This window comes from Polyodon spathula, chromosome 2, assembly GCF_017654505.1.
Source record: "Polyodon spathula isolate WHYD16114869_AA chromosome 2, ASM1765450v1, whole genome shotgun sequence".
Lineage (NCBI taxonomy): Eukaryota > Metazoa > Chordata > Actinopteri > Acipenseriformes > Polyodontidae > Polyodon > Polyodon spathula.
Window position 1 is genome coordinate 14,006,068 of NC_054535.1, and position 22,921 is coordinate 14,028,988.

General features: G+C 39.0%; 1 protein-coding gene across 3 annotated transcripts in view; it reads left to right on the forward strand.

The window, feature by feature from the left end:
* The window catches only part of LOC121330509 (mastermind-like protein 3), a 132,158-nt gene that overhangs the window by 39,701 nt on the left and 69,536 nt on the right, over window positions 1–22,921 (forward strand). For 2 of the 3 annotated variants that reach the window (XM_041277075.1, XM_041277083.1), the window contains exon 2: window positions 1,373–1,536. The exons of the other annotated variant lie outside the window; for it this stretch is intronic. In XM_041277075.1, the coding sequence (XP_041133009.1) occupies window positions 1,393–1,536 (144 nt within the window). In that variant the 5' untranslated portion in view covers window positions 1,373–1,392. The remainder of the gene's footprint in view (window positions 1–1,372; window positions 1,537–22,921) is intronic. 3 annotated transcript variants of the gene reach the window in all.

The following is a 22,921-nucleotide window of genomic DNA, read 5'->3' on the forward strand; positions in this document are numbered from 1 at the left end:
AGTTTTGTAAAACAGTGACTGTCCATCGTGAGAGTGTCTTGAGGGATACTGATTGGTTTATTAAATCTTTCCAGAACCTGCATCATATCATTGATTATTTTGTATTTTGATTTCCACGAGTGAACCTCATTGCTACAAAATGGCACGTAAACAAACAGCAAAATGTGCCGCTGTTTCTCTTGCTACACAAAGCTGGAAATTGTTTGAGCTTTTGAAAAAAACCTGAATTAGACACAAGTTGCAGAGCAGTTTGGTGTTTCCTGTTCTGGTGAGTTGCTTTACCATTCACCTAAGTAACATTATTTTTGCCTCTGCCATTGTGACAGCCCAAAACATACCCGCCAGCTCATTTCATAGCACATAGCGATTTAAGCTTTTTGACCGTGTTTTGCTTTAATTTTGTTAATGTTAGTTTGTCTGTTAATTTTATTATAGTTTATTAACATACTTGCCTATTGCTTTTCTTTTACTTACAGTTCATTTTCATATGTTGATGCACGTGTGTCATGACAAGTAATACATATTTATTTATTTATTTGATTCTTATTGTGTCTGGTGGCTAACTCGGTCTTAGAGAACACTTCGGCTATAAGAACATTTTGCTTGCTTCCCGAGTTGTGTTCTCTTAGCCCAAGAGTACTGTATACAAGTAGGGTGCTTGGTGGCATAGTAGGTGAATGAATTGCACTGTCCCACAGTGGTGCTTGTTTTTGTGAACAAACGCTAATGTCTAGATGAGATGGTTAATGCTGTTTCTGTACAAAAGTGTGTGTGTGTACAAAAAAAGTAGAAAGAGTCTTTGTGCAATAGCAAAAACTAAAATCAATTGTGAAAGAGCAGAGTTTAAAAGTTCACAAAAAAAGGAATGTACTTGGGTAAGTGTAGCAATTTTATCCATGTGTGTAGCGTGAGTCCCAGATGATCACAGGTTAATCGCACAATTAAAGCAAAACGCTCATCAGTCTCTCCTACAAGTTAATTTGCCTTTCATGAGACTTAAACATTTAAAGTGGTCTTGCACTCACAAGTGTCTATGTGTTCTGCAGTTTCATTGAGAGGGTTGTTTTTCACACAGGGAGGCTTTGAGGGATTACATTTCCTTGTGGGAGTAGTCTGTATACAGTATGAGATGGTTTAATGTTCAGCTGCTTGGGTAAAGCGTGCCACCCTCTACACACTGTTCGGGGGTTCAGAGGAAGGGCTTGCATTGCTGTAAAAGTGTCTTGCTTCTCTCTCTTTTCAAACCTATTTTTATTTTAGTATTTCTCTGCCAGAGGTTAGCTTTGGTGTCGGCTCATGTGACCTTTTTCTAGCAGCTTTAAAGCAAGAAAGGGCTAACAGGTTCTCTCTCTCCTCCTCCTCCTCTTCACAGCGTCTTATCCAACCACAGGAATGCACCCCCAGGAATGCCTGGCTGAGCAAACTGGATGGAACAAGTTCAGGGCAGTGCTGTGGCTTGCTGTGACGTCGACCATTTGTGTTGTTCTGTTGCTGCTCGGATACAGGCAACTGCACTGGCTTGACAAAAGGCTCATGGTTTGTGTGTTCAAATAAAAAAGGAGAAGGAAGAGAGTGTGTGGTTTCCTGTGCAGTAAGAGAGAAGCATTTGGCTCATGAAAAGGCACCCTTGTTTCATTTTTTTAGATATGAGTTCTTTCCGATTTTTGTAGGAAAACTGTTTCAAGCAGCAGGAACATTCTGAAACCAAAGCAAGTTGCCAAAGGCATAATTCTTTTCCATCCTTTTGAAGCTGCGACTTTGTAACCAGTTTGTGACGACAATTGACCCGTCTCTCTCCTTATAACTGTAGGCTCTGTGCTCTCTAACAGATAGGAGACTATGTAAAACAAGCCTCATAGCAGACTGAGTAGATTGGGTGGTGTCAAATTGAAAGTTTAAGGTTTCTGCTTGTACTGTCGGATTAAAATGTTATCTTGTTTGTACTTCCACTACCCCCCCATCGCTCCCCCCCCCCCCCCACCCCCCGCGGTTTTTAGTGAAAAAAAGACTGTGTTCAGGATGCGATTTATTCACAAATATCATGATCATAATAAGTAAGATCCGTATCATAATACAAATGGTGGTCTTAAGGTCAAATAAGGTGGTCATTTATTATCGCAAAATTTAAAAAACATTTATTCATCATTCCAGAACAGTTTGGTGGACTAAATTGCACTAGAAGCATATAAATAGAAACCAGGCACTGGAATGCACACAGCATTTTTAGCATTCATATATTGAAAACACCTTCGAGGTGGGTGGTGGTTGCGTGTGTCTGACAACAATCCTGTTGCATTGACAGTACAGGGGGTGGGGTGGGGGGGTTGCAATGTCATTACAGCGACAACTATCAAGCCACAAAAGAACTGTTTATTTGGTGGATGGAGTGGTCCTAAACGTGTTTCTCCACCCAGATGATGTAGCCACTGGTTCCATTTTGTGAAACTTGTAGCTGAAGGAGCAGAATGTTGCTGGTGCTCCCACTACCACTGAGGTGGCCGGCAGTGTCGGATTACTAAAATAATTTGGACAGGCTCCAGGCTGCTTCAGGGCCACTCTCTTTGTTGCCAAAGCCTTTTAAGGAAGCGGATATTAAAAGCAGCGTTGACGTGGAGCTCACTTGGCTCGCGCAGTTAAAGATACAGCATCCCTCTGCTCGCAATCGCTTTTCAAAGCATGTCCCTCAGAATCTGTCTGAGATGTATTAAGGTACAGAAACCGTAATCCAGTTCTTGCTTGCTTCCCCCCTTTTTATGTACTGTTTTTTTTTTTTTTTTTTTAAAGCAGTTTTTAACACAATAGAACCATGTGTCGTGATCTCTGTTGTCACTTTTTACATCAGAATATTCTCTCTGGTTCTCTGCATTGAAGAATGTAATGTATCCTCTCACACTCATGTGCTTTGCACGATACACAGCCTATAATTTTAAAAGATATTGTACTGTATGTTCCCAAATGTAGTGGAAAAGCACTGACTAAAATCCTGTTGTGTGGTGAGCAGACAATAAACCAGGGTTTGAATTGCAGCTCTGAGTCATGCAAGGTTTTATTTTTACAATGTCACTTTTCTCCCTATTGTGCACAATGAAGTGGAGTAATGTTCAAACCCTTTCATTAACAGAAAGGGGGTGAAACCATATTTTTTATTTTTTATTCTGTCAATTTATGGTGGAACGGAGAATCATGTTAAACGGATCCTAACTCAGTTTGTGAGTGTGTTAAACAAGCTGTTGCAAATCGGGAGAATTTCGCATGCATTATTTTAGAGGCATGATTTGTAGTATAGTGAGTGAAGCAAAACATTTTCCATGTGTGAAGGAAAAATGAGGCAGACAGATGGATGTTGTATGTTCAGCAACTTTATTCAGTGTGTCTTTTGGCATCGTGGATGTGTTGCCCACAAACAATAGGAAACTAATAAAACTTGATGAAAATGGTCCCTGAATTTCAATTTAAAACAGCAGAGTCACTACACCCACCTTCCGAAAAGGTAACGTCAGTGGCCACTGGTAACCCAGCCCCCACACCCTCTCCAACTGGTGTTTGTTGAAGGTGACTACCCAGTTTGTGTTGACAACAGTGGCCCATTAGAAGGTAGTTGCTCTCTCAAGTAATTTCCCAAATTGAAAAATATAGTATTCATGATGATGGCGGGGGGGGGGACGACTTTATATTCCGAGGCTAAGTAGCCTCACTTTTTTTTTTTTTCTATGGGAGATTCCTTCTTCTGGTGCACTCTACCTCAGCCATCCTGGGTTAGCTGTCACAGAATTTTCCTGCACATTGTCTAAGGTTCCCTACGTAGTGGAGAGCATGCTTGTTATAAGCCAATTGGCAGAAAATGGCATTCTCTCATTGCATTTGAGGGAAACGTACCAGAGCTCAAGATACAAAACAGTAAACAAGCCTAGTTGAATATAATGGTGGTAACCGTGATTTAGCTAGATTACAGAACAATCCCTGCTGAAATATTAGTCCTTCATTCAGAGGAGTGGGGGATCAATATTGCCACATTTAGGTAGTTAAAGTGTACATGCAGGTAAGGTGTGTTGTAATCCCTCATTGATTTTAGTTTCCTTGCATTGCGGTTCATGAAAGGTCTGTATACTGCATGTACCCAGTCTGAAGAGTTTGAGCATTAGCAGTGCCTTGCATTGTGCTGGAGCTAGCGCTGTGTTGCATTGTGATTTAATGTTTTGAAATGTTCCGGTGCCAGTTTGAATTTGAGTGCAGGGTTCCAGCTTTCCTCATTTGCTTTTTCTTGAAGATATGCACTGCATTTTTATTTGAGATGTTTTGGTTGATACTTCAAAATGGCACACAAACCTGTGCTTTCTTGTAGCCTTTTGGAAAGCCCAAACTGTGATGCAGGCTGTTTTTTTCTGATTTACAATATTTTTGTCTGTCCCGTTCGCTGGTCAATAGGAACGTTGAACGCCATTGGTAGGCGGTAGTTGTGAGCACATGGAAGCTCCTTCAGAGGGTAATGTACAGTAGCACTTAGTCTTGAAACCTGGAACTGATCAAACTGCAATGCAATGGAAGGCTCATTTTAATCCCTGATGACCGATCAATGTCTACAGCAAGCAAGTGTGCAGTACATGATGCATTTCAGTGGCATACAAATTATTCTTTGATGTCTAAACTACAGGGAAAAACTACTTGTTGGAAAAATATGCTTTTAAAATCAGTTTCAATATTACTTTTTTAGCTCTAGTTCTTTACTGGTTTATACTCAGATTTTGCAAAAAAAAAAAATTAAAATAATAAAATTGAAACTGTTGCATCCTGGTATCTTTGCTGTAGGTCACATAGTCTTATTGCAGAATTTATGAAACTACATTGAGCACTGTATTAAAACAAAAGCAGACACATCCATAATCTGTTGCTGTCCATGTTCAATGCAGTAGAAATTTGTCCAGCCTTTTTATTTTTTTTTTGGTTCGTTATTTGGATGTGTCAGGCAAGAAATGAGATCTTAAATTGAAGTGGTCCTCTTTTTTTTCAACCTTGCTTGCTGTGGGAATGAAGTGCAATCTTGTATCAGTTACTTTTATCTTTTTATTTAAAGGAAAAGGAGCGGCCATCCGTAACTGCTGCTTAGTTTCAAGTGGCAAAAGCTGATGTGTCACCGATGTCGTTAATGCTTAACCTTGAACAAACAGCAATGCAGTTCGTGTCAGTGGCTATTGCTTATTCTGGCTTGATTACAGAGAAAGGTATAGTAGCTTTGAAAGCCCAGGCTAATGGCTGCAAAGCTGCTATCTAAAAAAATGATGACCTGAGCTTGAGAAATTAACCAACTGGGCTGCATTTAAAGAAATAATAAAATAAATGTTGCTAATGTAATTGGTGACTTGCAATTATTGTGGTGCACATACTGTATAGGACATTGCTGAACGGTTGGTTGATTTTTCAAATAAAATAAGAAGCACCATTGTGTGCATCTGAGGTTAGTAAATGCAAGGACCACAGGTCTTGATGGATTAGCCTCTGGACACAAAACCCTTCCCTTTTTGAATAAAGACTGCATGGTGGCACAGTGGCTAAATTCTGTTTTAGTCCCGTGACTATTCAGGCAGACCACTGCCTTGTAAAATGCATCCTGGTGGTCTTCTCGTTCCCTGTGCATGTATATTCACAACACAAAATAGTATAAAAGAATTATGAATTGGGCCACTTGTGGTACCATGACTTCTTTAATAGACTCTTGTATTTTTTTGTAAATCTGGGATATCCTTGCTATTAGTTGCAGCAGGATGCAACATACCAAATTTCCAAGCGGTTTAATTCTAATCACAGCCTTTTTATACCAGGACTTCTCAGAAATTGGTTTATAGCCTATTCCTGCCCTGCCCAGTAGAGATGCTTTGTCCAGTCTCAGGAATAGGCTGGTCAGTGCAAATCACAATACAAAATGTCTAAGTGTAACATGGGCGGAGGCTGGGCACGAACCAGCAAACCCGCACACCACAAGCAAGTGTTTTAACCAGACTTGTGGTTATAGAGCTTTTAATCTCATCTCTCCGACAGGGGACAGAATCTGTAACGACAATGTGTCACACAACACTGTCCATTTACATAAGCTTGAATGATACAAAATATTATGGACTTGCTTGTACCTGGACTGGAATTTGAATCATCAGGGTTTGCCTGTGATACAGCCACTGCTACTGAGATCAAACCAACAAAACTTTCAGTTCCAGAGACTCCTCTCAGACCACTTTCTAAATATCTTACCAATACAGTGTTTAGCTGTTTTCACTGGATTATTTGGTCGCAGTAGATGAGTGAAATTGAGAATGAACAGTATACATATGTAGTGCCTATTACTTGCACTAATCCATGCTTTTCATAAAGAACAAATTACTAAGAAGGTTCATTGCAGTTGAAAAGACAGTAATTGAAAGCAGTGGTTTTCAGCTTAACCCTAACTGGCTACCAGGTTCCTAATACAGTGTAGCAGGTAGAGCGTCTATAAGGCAAACATTTGCTATATTTAAGTGATAAAAAAAAATAGGAATTTACACGGTAACTATATATTGCACGATAATAGGGACATTTCACAAATTTGTGAACAAATACCACCTTAACAATGATAAACTTTGTATTAAAGCCAACATAAAAATGATCTAAAGGGACTCTTTCTGTCGCTTTGCACTTTATATAGTATGAAATGTATCCACTTTTTACTCAGGAAACGATACAAAGCATGATCTGGATGTACTCTATCGAAAACAAGTTTAACCAGCCGTTATCTGTTACTAAAATGCAGCCGCGCTTATTAAACACAACGAAAAAAACGTCAAAGTATGAGTATTGTGAGAATTTATGTTTGCTGGAAAATGTATACTTCTAAAGATTTCAGAAAGATTATGCTTCAGTGATTTATTGAAAAATGCAAAGCCCATAAGCAGAACAGAGTGCTTTCGGCAGAGCTCTCAATAGGCAGAATTGCCCAGCGTCTGCTTCACCCACCCTAGAGTAGAAATCTTCTCAATCAAAATCATGCATGCGTACTGGTGGATGATAATTGTGAAACTATACTAACCTTTTGAGCTGCTAAACAGAAATGAAATATTTAAGACACAGTTTTAGAATGTTTTTCATGTACAAGCATCACAAAACACTGTACAAAGAGACATAACAAACATTACAATTGGAAAATGTAAACATTGATGTATAAAAGTATGTTTTAAGACGCGATTTAAAAATACCCAGTGTCTCAGAGTCTTTGATCACCCCAGGAAGAGCATTCTACAATCTAGGTGCATAACTGCAAAATGCCCTGTCACCCATTGAGTGTCGCCTTGTTATTGGAACAATTAAAAGACCAGAGTTCAGTGACTGCAAATTCCGTGATGAAATATAGTATCAGATCTTAGAAATAGCATGGAGCCAATCTGGTTAGGGCCTTATAGGTCATCAGCAAAGCCAAAACAGGAGGTGTATGTTTGCAGGATTTAGATTTTGTTAAAACCCGAGCAGCTGAATTCTGAATATACTGCAGCCTGTTGAGAACACTCTTAGAGAAGCCAGCAAGCAGAGCATTGCAGTAATCAAGTCTAGATGAGACAAGGGCATGTACTAATTCTCAGACAAAGACAGAATAGAGCGTAATTCGGCAGTATTATGTAGATGGAAAAATGACACCCTGGTGGACACCAGAGGAAACCAAAATATTATAAGACCTCCCATTTTCACAAATTGCGTTCTATTAGACAGATAGTACTCTGTTCCGTGCAACTGGACCTGCCTTAGATATAAGGTACAATTCAATTAAGAGAATTTTTTAAAATGGTGTATTTTGGGTAAAATAAAAAAAAGCTGCTTCAGTTCCCTGTCTGTGGAATTGAATTTGGTATTTTACCAAAATGTTTCCCTCACAAGTGCTTTAGAATGACACAACCAAATTGAAAAAAATGAAATGGAGTGGGAGAGACCAAAACCACAGGGGAGTGTGGGCGGGTGGGATATGCTGAGGACCCCCTGTGTGAAGCTTGATGACGACAATCAAGTTTCTTTTTTTAACAGGCCTGTGTTGCACAGAGAGACCAATTCATTAGTTTTGGATGATAATGTCTTCCTCAACACATTTACTTGTTACTAATTAACATTACTTGTTTGAAGACTAATTCTAAAAAGAAAAACTCAGGGCGTTTAACCAGGGTCACTCATGTAACCCACACATATATAATTAGTGATGTTGTAATGATAGCCACCCATGTTGTTGGAGCTCTCTTTTTGGTGGTGGAGTGGGGGGGGGGGGGTAATGCTGATGCCTTATCGGTGTAGGGTAGAAAGACTCATTACATTGTTTGTTAGCCATTGTGTTACATATGTGTCAAACTTGGACTGGCTCAAAACATTATGCAATTGGAAACGTATTTCCTTCCCTGAACTACAATTTAAAAAATAAAAAAAACATAGAGCCAGTACTGTGGTTTTTTGTTGTTGTTTTTTTGTTTTTCAAACTCCTTAATTGGTTGGATTTCAATTGTGTAAAACACTTTCCCTTACAGCAAAACAGTTACAATTATTTTTAAAAGTACATCAAATAAATAATACTGAGAGAGAATAATTCATTGGCTCTAATCGATGGAACACTATTGAAGTAAATTACGGTAGAACAGCAATTTATGGATGCTTGTTCCAGTGTTTTGCTTCTGCATGATTGTCCATAGACAAACATAGTCTGAGGTGGACAAGCCCTTGTCCTTTGTTTGCTGGCATGGTGCTTTAGGAAAGAATGTTCCGAGGGAAAACCTACAGCCAGTGTTATTTTACATTCTCTAGCTGGCATATTACTTTTAAAGTGCTGAATAATAATCGCTAAAATAGAAATTAAATGAAGGGAGGGACTATTTTTGTACTTACTGATTTTATACCAGCAACTACTGACCAGTGTTAAAACTGTGCAAGGTGAAGTATTATTATTGTTGTTATTATTATTGTTAGTAGTAATAGTATTTATAAAACTATGAAAATTGTAAATCTTAAACAATTCACACTTTTATTCTGTGTTATCTCTAGTTTCTGCTTCCTAAATTCCATAGTACATGTCAGGGATTGTAGTGCGGTGTTGATTCTGCATGACACCACAGAAATATAGGAGCGCTCTGCCTCTATGAAGGAGGTAATGTAAATAAAGGCAAGACTGGGGGCTGACTGACTGAACAGTGCTTCTTCCTCACACAGCACTCTTTTCTTAGCCCTGCTGCTGCTCTGTCACGAAACGCCTCAGCTTTTAAGGTGGAAGAGAATCTTGTGGCAGCAGCTGGACAGTAGAGGTGAAGCGATTGACGCTTCATCATTAGTGGCTCCCACCCTTAACTGATGTCTGACTGTGATTGAGACGCCCACCTGTTTGAGAGCCAGCAGCAGGCCGAGTCTGCCCTCTGAAGAGGAAACACAGGAGCTGTCCCCATCCACTTTACTCGCATTAAGATCTGAGGGGGGGGTGGGGTGGGACATATCACAATTATAGAGTAAGTCATGAGCAGCAGGAGTCTGCGACCTGGTTAAATACACTGCAGAGGGGGAGCTTATTTAAAGTAGAGCTGGTGTTGTACGCAGTATGTTTTTTGAAAAGCTCTTGTTAAGTAGTTAAAATAGCTGAGAGAGCTGTGTAACCAGTAGCAGAAACAGCAGGTTTCAGTGGGGGTGGGGGGTGGGAGGCAGTTTAGGTCCCTGGATGCGCTTGGTTTTTTTGCAGATATAAACTTAAAAAGCAGTTTATTACAGGAGCATTTTTTGTGATTTCCTTTTTTAAATTTTTTTTTATAAATCATACAATAGCAAAATTACCATAACAGGACAAACAGGCAACATTTTAAGCTAATCAGTCTGCACCTGTGCAGACCCAATACCAAGCAAAGCCTTGTTTTTAAGCTTATATATAACTTCAGAACATAGGAGCTAGTATAGTGAGATATTACTGATCCCACAGCCTCAGTCTTGGAGTATTAACATAGTTTGATACATTGCACACTATTCTTAGTAGAGAAATTACTTTGTTTTAAAAAATAAAATCTACTGACCCCAGCAATGATTGTTTCTGTAAACATCTTATGTCCCAAATTGAAACATTTGTGTTCATCCATGCAAGCTCACCCTTCCCATTGGGGAAGTAATGTCATTTAATTTTTTTATATAATGCTGCTGTAGAGAGTGTTTGTTGCCTGGTTTAAAAAGTTCTCCAATGACAGGACATGTTTTTTGCAGATGAGACTCAAGTTCATTAATCTACAAGTACAGTTTAAGTAATTCTCTCAGATGGAAGATTTAGAAATTATTTTTCTAAAACAAAAAGAAAACAATTAAGGTTGCGAAAATGTATATAATCAGATTGTTGCAACCTATTTTTTTCAAAAAACAAATGAAACATTGGGAACTTTACATTTTAGTTAAGTAGAGTTAACATACTGTCAGTAACTTTTCATTCTCAGCTATCTTCTGTTTTAAATGAACACATTATTGCTATATAAACACATTATCAATCAATCTGAATTTCTAAAGCAGTATTGATCCTGAAATTGTAATAAAACTGCTGTTTACTATTTGTGTAACTTTTAGACTTCCCTGCAGAACACTTTGCAATGTGTGAGTCTGGGAACATGCCTACTACTAGTCACAACATGTAAAGGTCTCTGCATATGTAACTTTATTATCGCTGTTTTTCTTTTGGCACCGAAAGAATAACAATAATAATCTTTATTTTTATATAGTGCCTTTCATTGTAGATTTGAACTGGGGAACTCCTGGTTACAAGCCTGTTTCTTTAACCACTGGACCACACAGCCTCTGGGCGAGGATGATGATGTGTTTTTGTCAACTCTCATGCTAACCACAAACATCAGCATTCTTGCTCCCACATCCCACCGTTAAAATCAGTCCTGCATAGTTTTACAGAAAGTATTTTTCCAACGTTGATTTAGGATTATGTGAGAATATGTCGTGGTCCAAGAAGCTTGAAATGTGTGTGTGTGTGTGTGAAATATATATATATAATATATATATATATATATATATATATATATATATATATATTAGTACCAGTCAAGTTTTAGTACACTTGCTGGAAACTAGTAATTTATAATTGACAATGTTTTATGTCGTATACTTTTCTGTAGATACTTGAAAATGAAAACACATATTACAATATACAAAACATAAGGAGTATCAAAGCAATGTTCAAGAAAATTGAAAATAGTCTCTAAATCTGGGATTCCTCAAAATAGCCACCCTTTGCCTTAAAGCCTAACAGCCTCACAAATACGAGACATTCGGTTAACAAGTTTCAGCAGGAAATCACCCGACATGTCTTCCCAGCTCTTCTGCAGCAATTCCCAGAGATGTAGGGCACTTGTGGGTAGCTTTGCTTTGACTCTTCTGTCCAGTTCGTCCCATACAAGTTCTATGGGATTGAGGTCTTGAGACGGACAGGCCAGGTCATTAGATTGAGTTGTCCTTCCCTTTTCTTCTTCGCCAGATAGTTCTCGCACAACTTTGAGGTGTGTTTCGGGTCATTATCTTGCTGAACAATGAAGGATTGCCCAACTAGCCGTAATCCTTATGGAATGGCATGCCTCTGAAGTATGCTATGATAGCCATGCTGGTTGAGCTTGCCATGGACTTGGTAAAGATCACCAACTCTGTCACCAGCAAAGCAAACCCAGACAATGCCACTACCTCCTCCATGCTTGACTGTGGGAACCACACATGCAGAACTCATGCGCTCACCCTCTCTGCGTCTTACAAGTACTCGGCGGTTGGACCCAAATATTTCAAATTTTGACTCATTGGTCCATAAGACCGACTTCCACTCCTCAAACTTCCAGTTTCTGTGTTTTTTGGCCCAGGCAAGTCTCTTATTCTGCACTCTTAACAATAGTTTTTTGCAGTAATTCTTCCAGTTAGGCCAGCTTCACGCAGTCTCCTCTGAACAGTTGATGATGAAACATCTGTACTTCTAGTAGCATTTAGCTGAGCTTGTACTTCAGGGACAGTTAATCGCTGGTTTCGCAGACTTGTGACTCGAATGAACTCTGATTCTGAGGTCACCCATGGCCTGCCTGACCTTGTTCGGTCCTCATGAGTGCCAGTTTCTTCAAATTGTTTGATGGTCTTGGCCACAGCAGTTACAGACACTTGCAAAGTTCTTGTGATTTGTCTTAGATTGACCTTCATTTCTTAAAATTTTTTAAGAATTTTAATTTAATTTAAATTTTTTACATTTTCATTTAAAAATTAAAATTTTGAATGCAATTCACTTCTGATTATCAGCTTATAAATACACGTATCATATAATGAAATATTAAGTGTTTATAGACAAGTTTATACAGTTAAAAGCATAGATAATCATGAAAAACCTGATTTCAAGCAGGTGTACTCAAACTTTTGACTGGCAGTGTGTGTGTGTATGTGTGTGTGTGTGTGTGTGTGTGTGTGTGTGTGTGTGTGTGTGTATATATAAATAATGTATATGTGAGGTCAACTACGTGAGCTTGACTCGTGCGCTGAATGCATGCTTGCCACAGGGCTCCCCCGGGGGGGGGGGGGGGGGGGGGGGGGGGGGGGGGGTGTTGATTCCAAGACCCATAGAAATATGTAAGCGCTCGGCCTATATAAAGGAGGTAGTGTTAATGAAGGCAGGACTCGGGGCTGACTGAACAGTGGTCCTTCCCCACCATTTGCCACCGTGTCGGGCAGGATTCTGGCTCGTCTTCCTTTCATTCCTTTTGGGGTAAACTATTTGGATTCACATCAACCAGTTTCCAGATATTGTAGACAGACACCTAGGATTATTTCAACACTAAACTCATTTGAGGGGACTCTGCAGCTTTAATGGGGGTTGCTGTAATCCCATAACACACTTAGTTTCCTGGATCTAAATGAGTGCACTGCAGCCTTTGCTAATTTTAAAGGCATTTGTTTTGTAAGGAGGTCAAGGTCCACCCTGCCTCCAGAAGAGGCAGGTGAAAGGCCTGTATCAAACTGTGAACCTCACAGAGAGTAAAATAATTCGAACCTGCATCTGGACAGCAGTGTTTCAGTTGGCTGTCCTTTTAAAAGAGAAAGGTGAAGGAATAGCATAGGTTCAATCAAGGCTATTTAACCTTCAGATTAACAATGAAGATCGTGGATACTCAGCCTTTTGATGTCCAGTGTTTCTTCAGCCAGGGTGTGGTTTTGGTTTGGGTTTTTTTTTTTTTTTGGGGGGAAGCAAAAAGGGGAAGACCTGAGAAGTATTGTCCTCCTCAAGGCAGTACATCACTCATTGAGCTGCACAGCCAATCCTTCCTCTGCCCATTCAGCCAGATATCACTCACTAGTGAAGTCACAAAGGCCTGTCATTACTGGAATCAATCACCAAGGGGCCTGCAGAGCTGAACTGCAGCCTCTCATTTACTCAGCTAAAGAGTTCAGGACAGCTGGCTGTGGCTGCCTCTGCTCTTACCTCTGGCTCAGGACAGCAGAGTGGCGCATGCTCACAGATGCACTCACACAAGCTCTTACACACACAGTGAAGTAGTAACCCACCACATGCATGATATACTTAATGTTTTTGAGAGTTGTACAAGGCTTTTTTTTCCACAGAAATGCATTGAAGGACATTTCTATGCACTCCAGATACAGAGCCACATGTATGTCTTCTTTTAATTGATTTATTAGTTATTTCTTACTGTTGCTTGCTCAGTGGGATATGCTTTTAGAATTGTTCTTCTGTCTGAGTTTTTAAAAAAAAACTTGCGGGGGAAGTGGCTGGTTGGCTTTTGGCAATAAAAATGGAAGGCGCACAGAGTTTTATTCTTTTAAAATGAAAATATACGTTTGCTGTAACTTTCAAAACTGCACATTTCAGACTTGCTTATCTATTTTATTTGCTGTATCCCTTTTAATCTCCAGGTTCATAGTTTTGGGACTTCCTGTGACTAAAACATTGGAAGGGTTGCACCTTTTAAAATAAACTGCTCGATCAAGCATTCTACAAACAGTTTTGACTGCTGGGAGAGCCACTCTGTGCCATAAAATATTTAAAATACTGTCGCAGCCTGTGTTATTACCTGCCATAACACGATGGGCTTTATAGCTCTTGTACTGAAAGCAGTCAGCAAAAGCAAAGCAAGACTCATCTTTGCAGCTCTAGAGTGACTGTGCATTTTTAAAGAATCATTAAGAGGCTCTTGTGATGAGTGTGTGGGAGAGCGATCCTGTCTCCAAAAGACAGGAAGTATAGGACAGGGATTTGATGACGGCCATGTCTGCCTATCGCAGCTCAACACTGTGCTTTAGCTGCACTGCATCCCAGGGGTAGGTTTTGCGACTGATAAATGAAATACTCTGGAAAATACATGTTTTTATTCAACCAGGTAAAGAGATTTCTTTATCAAGAAAGTCCTGGTCAGATAATAGCTAGCCCTGCAGATTCATAACCTCTCATGTGGATACAGATGCAGATTTCTTTAAAACACATTCTCTACTAAAGATAATACTTGTCTCTATAAAATAAGATATTCCAGGCTGAGTATTTATCAACCAGAAAATGTAATACTGTATTGTTGCACGTTACCTGGCCAACTGCTGTAGTAAGCTTGCATTTGCCAATGCAAGTGCTGTAGTTTTAAAAACGTGGCTAAACTTGACTTGTTCACATATACAAAGTAGAATGGATGCTCTACAGCTGTAGCAAAAGTAGACCATAAGGACGATGAAAATCTGCTGTTGTACCACATTTCTCATAAATATTGCAACATCCTGGGTATGACCTTTACTGGCTTGATATTCCATTTACATCTGGGAGGTATTAATGATAGTACTTAAATATTAAATACTTATAAAAGGTGCCTAAATAATTGTGGACCTGGGTAGGCGTGTCATTGTGAAAGGGGCTTCATTTCTCTTTGGGGCTAGAACAGTTTCCTGATTTGACACGCACAGAGTATTAAATGTATTGAATTGTTCCGTTTTTAGAGCTCAGCAGTCAGTTTCTGTTTAAGGCCGTGTGTTTTAAAACTAGACCTCTTGCAGGGCCCTAAGCAACAGTTACTCAAACACAATTCATCCAATCGTTTGTTTGATATTGAAGTCTCGGCTGTGAGTGTCTACACAATGAAACTGGTTTCTCTTGAAAATTAGGCTTGTTAATCTTAACTAAGGCTGGGATTTTGTCACAGAAATGTGTACTAAAAATCACAAAACAGTCATGGTAAATTTGTTCAAAATCAGAGGAAGGAGGAAATGATGTGTCAGGGGGATGAGAATTCAACTCATTTTTTTTTTTTTTTTAAATACAATATACCTACATAGAAAATAGAAAAAAGGAAAATTAATTAAATTATTTTATTTATTTATTTATCTATTTATTATGATTTTCACAAAATCAGGTTCAAGTTTTAATCCTATAAATTGGCAAGATTCACAGCGTATACAACTATAAACAAAAATGTTTGTTTTACATAACGTTTGGCGGGTTATCTACATGACAGCAAACAACTGTAGGTTTTACATACTTTTAAAAAAAAAAAAAACATTTGAAGTTCAAAAAGACTGTGTGCATTTGTTGCTTCTGCTGTGGTACAGATTACAGTTATTCTCTGTTTTTGTTTGTTTACATATTATTCTGGTATGTTGTACATCAGCATACTTGCCAACATTTGGAAACTGTTCAGTGGGACAGTCGTCCCCTGGGGGGATGCATACACATCATACACATGGAAGGAGTCATACGCAAAAAACACTCATTATATAATAGCCGTATTCCCCCAGTTCAACACCACAGGACCATCATGAAGCGTTCTTCCCTTTGTATAAGTTAGTGATCAACAGATGTGTCGGACGCACCAAGAGTACAGCGTGTGGTTTTCACCAACTCTACTGTGGGGAATGGGTACATTTTTATGGTGAAATATCAGGGAAATTTTGCTTGGAAATGGGGACTGTCCTGACCATATACAGACTGTTGGCATGTATGAATCAAGATATTTCTGCATTAACGTATTCACTAGCACTGTCAGGCACCTGACAGCAAGAGTTGGGAATCTCGTTTCCATGTTTTTCCAGAACTGGTAAATGTTGTCGCATTTTATTCTCGCTTGCTGGCCTTGTTTCCTGGGTTTCCATGATGTCACTGGTGTATGTTTCCTCATCGATGCAGATGAGTTGCTGCTGTCGTCCCTTTGTGCGGAGCTGCAGTATCAGCACACAGTTATAGTATGCAAAGACATCGATGGGGACTTCATTTCTAAATGTTTGTCAGTGTCTTTTTAGTAACATAATCATACATGCATGCATGCACATACATACTGTACATGTGCATGCATACTACACACACGCACAGGAGCACTGCAATAAAACTTGATAAATTCTCCCCAGGGATCCATGTAAAATAGTATTTTTATTTTTGAGATTTACATTTTATTTTCTTCAAAAAGAAAATGTGTGTGTGTGTGTGTGTGTGTGTGTGTGTGTGTGTATGCATATATATATATATATATATATATATATATATATATATATATATATATATATATATATATATATATATATATATATATATATATATATATATATAATATGGTTTGTGGGGTTGGGGGTTACAGCCTGTGAGTGATTTAAATAACCATGAATTACTACCTACGGTAATGAATGTATTCACAAACACACAGTCTTCACTAAAGTCCCAATTTAAAGACTCTATGTCTCACTGTAGCCCTCGGGATTACATTGTTAGCTAGGTGATAAAATTATATATCTTTAAATTAGCAGTGGGGGGAAAAACTGCTTCACAGTACAGTAGAATCTGCCAGAACTGACAGACGCTGAATCTACTAGGTTGTATATTAATGAGAGCATAAAAAATACAAAAGAAAAACTAGGGAAATGCAGGTCTTTTGAAGAAAGCTGGGGGGACTTTGTATAAATGGATTTGAATATGTGAAGGATCACCTTTCAGTTTGTCAGAGCCCCCAGTGTGTTTTTTTGTTTCTTTTACTTTTTAAACTCTGCAATAACAGTTCTGATAGTGAAGCATCCACATTACAATTTGACAGAACAGGTCAATTATTTGCCCTATGGGGGACCTTTATTTTACTCCATGTGTTACTGGTGTTTATAGGTAAGAACTTAACTTTATTATGAATTATTGTGTTATGTTTTAAGCAACATTTTACGATAAGGTTCATTATGTTAATTGTTTGTTTATTAATTTTAAACTGTTTAGTAAAAGGTGGCCTATGACCTCGTTAGTACAACCGGACCCCTTTGCTAATGACATCTTCATCTTTTTTTTTTTTTTGCTTTTGTGATCGGGGGTCGCAACCCTTTGTGTGTATGTGTAATGTGTGTAATGTTTTATATATATATATATATATATATATATATATATATATATATATATATATATATATATATATATACACACACACACACACACACACACACAGTACTGGGCAAAAGTGTGAAAAGGTGTGAAAAAATGCTGTAAAGTAAGAATGCTTTCAAAAATAGACATGCTAATAGATTATATTTATCAATTAACTAAATGCAAAGAGAGTGAACAGAAGAAAAATCTAAATCAAATCCATATTTGGTGTGACCTCCCTTTGCCTTCAAAACAGCATCAGTTCTTCTAGGTACACTTGCACAAAGTCAGGGATTTTGTAGGCATATAGTCAGGTGTATGATTAAACAATTATGCCAAACAGATGCTAATGATCATCAATTCAATATGTAGGTTGAAACACAATCATTAACTGAAACAGAAACTGCTGTGTAGGAGGAATAAAACTGGGTGAGGAACAGCCAAACTCAGCTAACGAGGTGAGGTTACTGAAGTCATACATCATGGCAAGACTGAGCACAGCAACAAGACACAAGGTAGTTTTACTGCATCAGCAAGGTCTCTCCCAGGCAGAAATTTCAAGGCAGACAGGGGTTTCCAGATTTGCTATCCAAGCTCTTTTGAAGAAGCACAAAGAAACGGGCAACGTTGAGGACTGTAGACGCAGTGGTTGGCCAAGGAAACTGAAGCAGATGAAAGACACATCATGCTTACTTCCCTTCGCAATTGGAAGATGTCCAGCAGTGCCATCAACTCAGAAGTGGCAGAAAACAGTGGGACCCTGGTACACACATCTGCTGTCCGGAGAAGTCTGGTCAGAAGTGGCCTTCATGGAAGACTTGCGGCCAAAATGCCATACCTCCGATGTGGAGACAAGGCCAAGCGACTCAACTATGCACGAAAACACAACATTTGGCTGTAGCAGAAGGCAGTTTGTTCACTGAAGGGCTGGAGAGTGGTACACGAATGAGTGTCTGCAGTCAACAGTGAAACATGGTGGAGGTTCCTTGCAAGTTTGGGGTTGCTTTTCTGCAAATGGAGTTGGGGATTTGGTCAGAATTAATGGTCTCCTCAATGCTGAGAAGTACAGGCAGATACTTATCCATCATGCAATACCATCAGGGAGGCATCTGATTGGCCCCAAATTTATTCTGCAGCATGACAACGACCCCAAACATACAGCGAAAGTCATTAAGAACTATCTTCAATGTAAAGAACAAGGAATCCTGGAAGTGGTGGTATGGCCCCCACAGAGCCCTGATCTCAACATCATTGAGTCTGTCTGGGATTACATGAAGAGAGAGAAGCAACTGAGGCTGCCTAAATCCACAGAAGAACTGTGGTTAGTTCTCCAAGATGTTTGGGCCAACCTACCTGCCGAGTTCCTTCAAAAACTGTGTGCAAGTGTACCTAGAAGAATTGATGCTGTTTTGAAGACAAAGGGTGGTCACACCAAACATTGATTTGATGTAGATTTTTCTTCTGTTCACTTTGCATGTTGTTAATTGAAAAATATAAACTATTAACATGTCTAATTTTGAAAGTATTCTTTACAGCATTTTTTCACACCTGCCTAAAACTTTTGCACAGTAGTGTGTGTGTGTGGGTGTGTGTGTGTGTATATATATATATATATATATATATATATATATATATATATATATATATATATATATATATATACACCCACACACACACACACACACACACACACACATATACATATATACATACATACACACACACACACACAACACAGACACATATTTGTATCTTGTTTTAAGTCCTCGCCCAGAGGACTATTGAAACACAGACATCAATTAGTTGCCATCAGATTGAATTCGCTTCGGGCGAACGTGAGTGTTTAACCCTGCATCTTTCTGTAGGCTGTGGAAACACAACTATAATCTGTGTAGTTTTAGAGTAAGTACGCTGTGTGGAAGTACAGTGATTTTAGGCTTGTTTTGCATCTTTTCTAATCACATGAATTACTTTTAGAGCAAAATGCAAAGCGTGCATTTTCCTTAGCCAGGGATACAGACCCCAGTAGTGTAGTGTACCTGCTTCCTATGTCAAATACAGTATTTATTTAACATTTCTTTATGACTGTAGTTTCTGTACTTCAGAGTTATGACTTGTCAGCTTGAACCAGGGGTGTCAATCTCCTGTTCCCGGAGGGCCGCAGTGTCTTCTGGCTTTCGTTCCACCCAAGCTCTCAATTACTTAATTGATCTAATTATTTGATTAATTTGACCCATTTAACACTTCTCTCCAGGCCTCAAAATGTTTTATAGGTAGTGTACCATGAATTCAGTGAACTTTGTAAGTCATCAACTGTAAAAGATCTTGAAAAAATATTAAATGTCCAATTTAACAAATAATTAGATCAATTAAGTTAAATTGAGAGCTTAAAACCAGATGACCCTGCAGTCCTCGAGGACCGGAGTTTGACACCCTTGTCTTAAACCGTACGACAATGCATTGTGCTTAAGCTGATTTACTGTTTTATATAAATATACATTTTCAAGAGCACAGGAGTCCTGGATTAAGGTTATGTAATTATTAATGAGTACAAAGCGGAATATCTGCCCGTTGTTAGTGTAATCACAAACGATTTATCCCTACTTGGTATATCTGACAAGCATAGCAATCATTTAGTGTGTCTCCTGTTCTGGCAGACCAGCAGTTAAACATGAAAGCAGTCCTGAGATCCCCAAGTTTGTCTGTAGCCATTATTTCTGTCGTTTTGATGAATTTCATTTGAAAAACAATTAATAGCTTTCTTATTTTTCTTATAAGCTGAGCATAGCTCTGAAATTTCTGCAATGTGTCTGCCCCCCACCCCCCAAAAAAACCCCAAAAACGCAAAAACAGAATCTGGTCTATACACCGCTTCTTTTAGTGTTGCCTCATTAGCAAATACTTATGCGGTCAGTAATATTCAAATGATCTGTAGCTCAAGGGGTTGTGTTGAGACCAATTAGCATTGCTGTATGGCTGAAGTCCCGTGAAAATTCCCTGGATGTTTGCCGTCTGTTGATAACAAAGAATCTTTCTCTCATTAGTTTAATTACATTTACTGCTTACTGGGAGCGTGAGCAGCGAGCACAGGCAGCGCAATGTCTCATCTAGCACTAGCCCATTGGAACAAAAACAGCAAGCGAAGATCTTTCATGTAACGGTTGACGGATCAGGCTGGAATAAAGATAAAATCAAAAAAATTAAACTGTTTTGCGTTCCGTTGGTTTTCAAGCAAAGGACAGAGCGACAAGGCTGACAGCAGGGGCATGCGTGATGACACTGAGTGAGGGCTTGAATGTGCTCTTGTGTGGCTGGCTATTGATCGGTGCTGCTGAGGACAGCTGTAGTGCAGGATAATACCAGCACTGTCAGAGGTGCTTGTTTTTGAGGTTTTCATACACAAGTGGCTGATAATGGCCAGCGGAGGCTTGCTGATTGACTTGCTGGATTGACACCAGCTGCTCGTTCGCAGTGGGTGAGCTGTAGGTGGGTGTTACTGAGTGCCTCTGTCTACTGAACTGTGCCCAAGCACTGATAACTGACCGATTAGCAGGACTGCTTACACACTACCCACTGTTCCATTGCTCAGTGTCCTAAAAACATACATGACAGGTAATCCAAAATAATAAACAAATGGGCCTAGGTGCACAGTTTGGTCCCGCCATTGATTTAGAACTATCCAGTAGAGGAAATTTGCAAATGGAACACTGTATATAAAGTTGAAGCTCAGGCCAGTGGGATATTGCTTATACCGGAACACTTTCCGTTACTATTAGCATGTTAAAGTTGAGAATATGCCTGGTTGCCATGGCAGCCTGCTTCCTACTCATAAGACAAAACAAATAAAATGTAATCTGTTGTCAGTTACAGTATGCTGCTTAGTGTCACAGAAGGAGCGCGAGTTTGTGTCTCCTGAGGGTGCTGTTGTTGGCTCTTCCAGGAGATTTCAGTCTGCCACACATCACACTTCATTTGTTCAGCCGAGTTCTGCATTTGTTCAGTGGGCATTCTCCGATCCCACGACCAAGCCAGCTTCCTCTTTTATACCAAGGAACACAACAGCGGATGTCAGCAATATACTGTCCTCTGGAGGACAAAGGCCAGCCCTGCAGATGTCTGCCTGAGCTCACTGGGCACCTGGCCAGCAGGGTCTGCTGTAGCACGATGAGGAGAAATAGTCCCTGACAGTTTTGACTCCCTAACTAACGGGAGCACCAGAGCAAATGTGATGCTCCCTTCAGAGTCACCAGCGAAGACCGCCGACTTCACACGCCAGGACGCGAACCTGCGCTGTATGACTTGTCTTGCACACCACGCAGCTGGGCTTTTACCAGGTCAGCCACTGGATTTTTTTTTTGTTTTTTTTTTTTTTTTTATTATTTTTAACTTCTCAGCCTGTAAAGGTACAATGTTACAAATGGTACTGTTTTAGTTTTCCTTTCTATAACCATTTTGTTTGCCGTTTATTTATTTAGGATTAACCTGCCTATAAATGAGCGTGATAAGACCAAACGCATTAAAGAAAGGTGGGTATAGCGATCAATATTGACAGAACAGTTTAGAATAGGGGTAGTAATGGTTTAGATTTCAAATGTTATCCAAACTTTTGAATTGTGCATAAGTTATCTGAAATACCCATGTTAAATAAAGATTTTGATCTCAGTTTTTACAGTAATAAAAATACAGTATAAGGTTATTTTCAGTGTTAATTAACTAACCTTATACACGTTTGTTTCGTAGTCTCCTACACGTTGGTGCTTTTGTCATTCATTTCAAGTTCTATTTGGAGTTCTTTATGGGTTGTGGGAGTATTGTGTATCTATACAGTATATGTGCGTTTGTATATAGAACTTCTTCTGTTTATTTTTTGCAGTTTGCTGCAGTAGTTTTCTTTGAGCAATGATTAATTCCCTGCAGATGCTGCAGCTACATTCTACAGCAGCCGAACTCCATTTTGTGGTTTACAAACTTGCCAGACAACAGCTTAACCCATTAGCTATTTAGTGACGTGTGTAATTGCAGTTTTTCCATCAGAAATAATTAATTCAAATGAATTACGTTAACCTTAATGTGCACATAGACAGGGAGTTTTAATAATGTGTTTATTGCGCACGACAGTACAGGACTGACAAAGTGATCTCTAACCTGTTACTGCAAAACAATAAAACATTTTGACACATATATACTTTGCTGTGTGCATGCAGCGAATATTGGGTCCAGAGTAGACCAATTGTACACACAATCACACATTGACACAGCCAAAAAGTACCATATGGTAATGTTTATCTTGTGACGTGTGTGTTACTTAAGTTGACTCTAATCTTCCACTATTGTGGGTTATTGGAAAAGACTGTAGACTCATTTCTGTTGTTAATCTTTTGTTAAAGTAGCACAGCCCCTGTGTGTGAGGATATGTATAGCTGTAGCCAAAAGTTTTGCATAATTCAGATTTTTTATTTAACATCATGTAATAAAATAAACTACAATATGAGATTGCATGTGCCTGCTGGATAATAGTACAGTATTTCATGTTAGATTTCCAAATTGATCTTTTTTCAA